The 6,096-nt window shown below is 48.4% G+C and overlaps 1 protein-coding gene across 1 annotated transcript; it reads left to right on the top strand.

Annotated features, from left to right (window-relative positions):
- Positions 1-4: 4 nt before the first annotated feature.
- On the top strand, positions 5-5,742 carry Foxi3 (forkhead box I3; the record flags this gene model as incomplete). The annotated part of the gene is made up of 2 exons (XM_010625690.1): positions 5-269; positions 4,366-5,742. Coding segments are annotated over 2 exons (885 nt in total), but the record flags the coding sequence as incomplete, so codon positions are not given.
- Positions 5,743-6,096: the final 354 nt, after the last annotated feature.

The following is a 6,096-nucleotide window of genomic DNA, read 5'->3' as shown; positions in this document are numbered from 1 at the left end:
GGCTCCCGGGGAGCTGGGCTGGCTGTCCATGGCCAGCCGCGAGGACCTGATGAAGATGGTGCGGCCGCCCTACTCGTACTCGGCGCTCATCGCCATGGCCATCCAGAGCGCGCCCGAGCGCAAGCTCACACTCAGCCACATCTACCAGTACGTGGCCGATAGCTTCCCCTTCTACCAGCGCAGCAAGGCCGGCTGGCAGAACTCCATCCGTCACAACCTGTCGCTCAACGACTGCTTCAAGAAAGTGCCCCGCGACGAGGACGATCCAGGTGAGGGCGGCCTGGCGGGTGCCACCTGGCGGGGCGCAGGCGGGGTCTGTGCGCTCCCAGCGGGGAGATCGCAGGGTCTTCTGCACCCTGCGGGGGGCGCAGGCGAACAACGAGCACCCCAACCTCGTCGGTCGAGAGTGAGGGGGACCAGAGGACAAAGAAAAGTGGCAGAGGTGCGCAGAGGGAGGACCTGGCGAGGCGGGAGTGCCTCCCCTGCATCCACAAACCGAAGCCAGCCAGTTCAGGGCGAAAGGGAAAAGTTTGTCGCGTTTTGAGTCGTGTTCTCCGGCCCTTTGAAGGGACAGGCTAGTTACGCCAAGGAGAGGGTAGACAGGGAAGACGGTCACGAACTGGCGAGCTCTCCGGTGAGGATGGTTCTGAAGGGGATGAGGAGCCGAGGATCCAGGGTTCAACAAAGCGTCCCCGCGGGCTGCGTACCTGGCACTTTTTCCTTCATCACACAGGAGCTGCTCCCTGTGACCCTAGCGCCGCAGGCTTCTTGACCTCCGCAGGGCGGTGGGAGAAGCTCGGTGGGTCCTACAAGTTGTGGTGTTGACATTTTAACTACTTTGAAATGTTTAAATGAGCGCTCCAAATATGCTTTCTTCTTGTTCGGTTTTTAAAAAATTATTATTAGTGCATGCTTGTATTATATAATGATCGCGTTCCTCGTGGGGCGTTGGTACATGTACAGAACGCATCTCAGTTCTTAAATCCGGTAACTTCTGGAGCAAGGAGGGCTGTGAGTGTCTCTTACCTGGCCTGGTGAGAGGTGGAGGTGGAGTGAAAGAATCCTGCTGGAGGTTTTCTTAAGGAACCCAGGACAAAAGCATGGGAGGGAAGAAGTTGGAATAGAAAAAAGAATTAAAAACATTTTAATCCTACACTTCGGTGGCCCTCAGAATGAGCTGATCCCTGAAGTCATTGTGTGTGTGTGTAGTGTTGGGGATTGAACACAGGAACTTTTGCATGTTAATCAAAGCTCTGCCACCCAGCCCCGAAAGTCAGTCTAGAGCAGCGATTTCTAATGGAATTACTGTAGAGTGTAAGGCACATGTGATTGTAGGTTTTCTGGTAGCCACATTTAAAAGAGAGAGATGTTGGTTGTATTATTTTTAATTAACCAAAATGTTTCAACATATAAGAATTACTGGTGGGGTTCTTATGTTATTTTCTTGGGGTTGTCTTTAAAATCTTGTGTTTCATGCCACATCTTGATTTGAACTAGCCACATTTCAAGTACCACTAGCCACTTGTAGCTAGTGATCATTGTGTGGGACAGGGCATGCAGTTGTAGAAGAAGATACCTTGATCTGGCTTTTGAATGACCCAGGATTATTATGTCAGTTGTCATGTGAATTCCTATAAATGTCACACTAAAAGTTCAAAGCTACTGGTGGGATCAAAAACCAAAGGGGAAGAAATTGGGGGCCAGAGATGTAGCAAGGAAAAAAAAAAAAAAAACTTAGTTACTTTTCTTGTTGCTGAGACAAAATATCCAGCATCCACAAGTTAAGGGAGGAAAAGTTTATTTAGCTCACTGTTTTTAGGGGTTTCAGTCCCTAGTTGGGAGGCACCAAGGTAGGTTGGTATGGCAGATGGGCATCACAGAGGAGAAACAGTTCATGGCAGGAAAAAGACAGCAAGACAACAAGTGACATCCACAGCTCTTTCGGTCCCTTGCATCTTATCCAGGCTGCTTAGGGCAGGTAGCACTCACACCTTAATTCTGGTGCCCTTATTCCTAGCATTGCAACACGAATCAATTCCAGTGTCATACACTCTATATCCAGCCACCTCTGAAAAAAGCTCTACCTGTGAATGACTGCATGAGACTTTGGGGGGACATCTAGACAAAAGCCATAGCACAGTTGGTACCAAGATGGCCTGATATACTACATATTCAGATATTACTCCTAATAGTAGTTTCATTCTCCCCCCCGCCCCCGCGCAGCTATCTGTAGAAAATGCTTCATTGGAGTTATGGGAGTGCCTGCCAGCTCATGGAGGCATCTTCACAGGGTGGTCAAGAACAACAACTCTGGGCCAGGGATTTTCAGCTCAGTGGTTTCAGCACCACCTGTCTTGTAAGCATAAGGATCCGAGTTCAATCCCCATTTACCTCCCCCGCCCCCGCAAAAAGAAGGCTGGGCTCGGGATTTAGCTCAGTGTTTGTGCCACCTGCCTTGAAAGCACAAGGTCCCAAGTTCAATCCCTGGTAGCAAAGCAAAACACCAACTCTGCTTGGCATGGTAGTAGTACATGCCTGTAATCTTAGCACCCGGGAGGATGAGCCAGGATTGCTGTGAGTTTGAGGCCACCCCAGGCTACATAGTGAGTTCAAGGCCAGCCTGAACTACATAGCAAGACCCTGTTAAAAACCAAAACCAAAACAAGAACCACTGAGCACCTGGGATTTAGCTCAGTGGTGCCGTCACCTGCCTCCTAAGCACAAGGTCCTGAGTTCGATCACCAGTACCAAAAACAAAAAAACTAAAAACTACTGATTGCTGTAATCTCAGCTGTTCAAAGAGCAGGAGGATCATAAGTTTCAGGTAGCCCTGGAGCAATTTATCAAGACTGTCTCAGTGGTACAAAAGGCTGGGCATTTAGCTCACTCTGTATGAAGGCCCTGGGCTCAGTCTCCCGTACCTGGAAAGAAAGCTGAATCTGGAGCCAGGCTAAATGCTGGCTTTACTTTGTAAATGATTGTGTGACACTTAGACTATAACACTGTACTAACCAGTCTGCCCTTCCATTTCCCCATCTCAAAAGTGGGGCTAGTAACATATCCATATCTGTAGATCTGTGAAGAGTAATGGAGGTTATCCAGGTAAGGGACTCACTGTAAGGTAAATGCTTAATAATACTTTCAAACATAAGACTCTTTTTGTCAGCAGTGAAAATAATTACTGATCTGGGTGTGGTGGTACATACCTATAGTGTCATTACTCTGGGAGGCTGAAGCAGGAGGATCAAAAAAAAAGTTCTGGCCCAGCCTGGGCAATTTGCAAGACCCTATGTCAAAATAAGAAATAAAAAGGGCTAGGGATGTGACTTAGTACAAAGAAGCCTGGGTTCAGTCCCCAGTACTGGGAAAAAAAAAAAAAAGTGAGTCATAGAATTTGATGACAATCTTTTCTACTTCAGTTGTGATAGTGAGGGACATTTTTGAGGCAGAAGGCGAGCATTACATGAAGAAAATGAGTGCCCAATATTTGCTCCGTGGGCAGAAAGCCTTTGAGTATTTGCAGTGGCATGTCCAGCCCAAGATGAGGTATGAATGTTGCTTCTAGAATTTCCTAGTACTCCAACCAATATGTGCTTGTAGTAGTTGACTGGTTTTACAGATGGTTGCCCTTTCCCAGTGGGATATGTTTTTCAGGAGCATGAGCAGTACATGTTTGTTAATGGGAATAATATAAAGACCCTGTTTTCACAGCTTGTGTGTTAGCCACTATATTGAGACAGCATTTAAGCCCCCAAATTTGGATCTAAAATAAGAGACCTTGTTGGGTGATTTCACTGTGAGAGCCTCGGGAATAGGATTGGTCTTAGTGTTGATACAGTAGACACTTCCTTCCAGATTTCTCTTTGAAGCAAGGAATGTCGCCTCCAGAAAGTGGCTAAAACACTAGCACAGACTGAGAATTTTGTCACCATTTAATGAGTCTGCTGTCTGCTCCAACTGAAAGCAGAATACAGTGAATGGTCTTCTCTTTCCCTTAGTTTTTGTTTTTTCCCATTAAATTTATTGATATCTTTCCCTCAGTTTTAACTCTCTGGCTTTCACTTCTCTAAAATCATTTGCAGCCCAAAAATATTAAGTGGAAACTTCTAGAAACAAGCAGAGACGACATTCACATAGCTTTTATTACAGTATATTTTTATAATTGTTCTATTTAGTTATTGTGAATCTTGCTCTATACCTAATTTATAGATTAAACTGTATCACAGATATGTATAGAAAAAATACAGAATGTATAGGATATCACACTATCCATGGTTTCAGAGGTCCATTGGGGCCTAAAGGGTCCCCTGGGGGGTTGTTTAATAAAATAAGTCTTCCTCTATCTAACTCATCTTTCTTCCTCAGGGAAAGGTAATTATTGGACTTTGGATCCAAACTGTGAGAAAATGTTCGACAATGGGAACTTCCGTCGGAAGCGAAAGCGCCGCTCTGAAGCCAGCAGTAACTCCACGGTGGCCATGGGGACATCAAAATCAGAAGAAGGACTGGGGGCTGGTGCAGGCTGGAAGCCAGAACGAAACAGCCCTTCCTCCCTGCCCCTGAAGCTCCCACAGTCCCCAGAGCCCCCTGAAGGTACCAAGAGTACTGCGTCCTCTCCGGGCTCTTCCCTGCTCAGCTCCACGCCCTGTCTCAGCACCTTCTTCAGCAGCCTCAGCACCCTAAGTAGCAGCAGCAGTGGCAGCGGCAGTGGAAGCACCCAGCGAGTCCTCCCCGGCAGCCGCCACCTGGGCATCCAGGGTGCCCAGCTGCCCTCCAGCAGCGCGTTCCCCTCCACCTCCATCCCTGAGGCCTCCTCCGACACCTTGCAGCTGAGTAGCAGCACCCGCAGCAGCCAGCGACCTTCCTATTACAGCCCTTTCCCTGCCAGCAGCAGTGCAGCCCAGAGCAGCACCTTTGGCAGCCCCTTTTATAACTTCAGCATGGTCAACAGCCTCGTCTACCCCCGAGAGGGCTCGGAGGTGTAACGTGCCCCTTTCAGACAGATCCTGCAGTTGAATCAAGCTTCTGTGTGGTCCAGGCAAGCAGAGGACTCTTAACTCTCCAAGGAGCTATCCTGGCTGTCTGGATCCCAGCCTCTGGATCTATTCTGAGTCAGGCAGCCTGTGAGCCCTGTGCAGGCCAGGCCCATCTCTGTTCTGTTTGTCTCTGTGTCCCAGGGTGGCAGGCCCAAATGTGTCCCAGCAGCTCCAAAACATGAAAACCACAGCACCTGGCACCTGAAGCAGTAGAGAGCTGGGCGGAAGCCTGCTGTGAGCAGCTGGTGGCCTTCTACATAGCAGGGCGATGATATTTTAGAAAAGCCAGATAATCTGGATTTTTGTAGAAAATGCCACAGATCGTTGGACTTATGTGCAGCTCACAGGTGTCCCCTGTCTGGTATCTGGTGGTCACCAGTAGCAATAAAAGTACGAGTAGCACTGTGTTCCAAGTACTGGTGTAGACGCCTGGACACACATCTTAACCCACCATCCTCATAGCAACCAGAGGAGATAGGTCTGACCAGCTCTCGTTTCTGTTTTGAGGGAAGGAGGACTCTGAGATGTTAGCTGACTTGCCCCTAGTCACACAGGATATTGTAGAGCCGGGTAGAGCTAGTGCTTATAACTTAGTGTTCTAGCTCCTAAAATCAGCCAGCCTCGTGGGCCGATTTCTGTAACAACAGAAGCGGGTAGGAATAGAGCTGGATCTTACCTAACCAAAGATTCTAGTTAAAAAATACCCCCCCCCACTTTGAGACAATGTATTCGTTTGTTGCTGGGACAAAATACCTGATACCTGCAACTTAAAGGAGAGCTTTGTTTCGGTCCATGGTTGGCGGCTCCATTACAGGAATGACATGGTAAGAGGGCATGGTGGAAAAGGCTGCTCACACTATCTGTGGTGGTTAGGGAGCAGAGAAGTGCAAGGAACAGAAATATACCCTTCTGGGCCGGGGATTTGTCTCAGTGGTTGTGCCGCCTGCCTTGTAAGTGCAAGGGCCTGAGTTCGATCCCCAGCCAAATATATATATCTCCTTCTAGCCTGGGCATGGTGTTGCACGCCTGTAATACCAGTACTTGGGGCTGAGGCAGGAGT

The sequence above is a fragment of the Fukomys damarensis genome, unplaced genomic scaffold (genome assembly GCF_012274545.1).
Source record: "Fukomys damarensis isolate Sample0158 unplaced genomic scaffold, DMR_v1.0_HiC HiC_scaffold_2, whole genome shotgun sequence".
NCBI classification, from domain to species: domain Eukaryota; kingdom Metazoa; phylum Chordata; class Mammalia; order Rodentia; family Bathyergidae; genus Fukomys; species Fukomys damarensis.
Note: the sequence above shows the minus strand (reverse complement) of the source record. Positions and strands in the feature narration are given on the sequence as shown.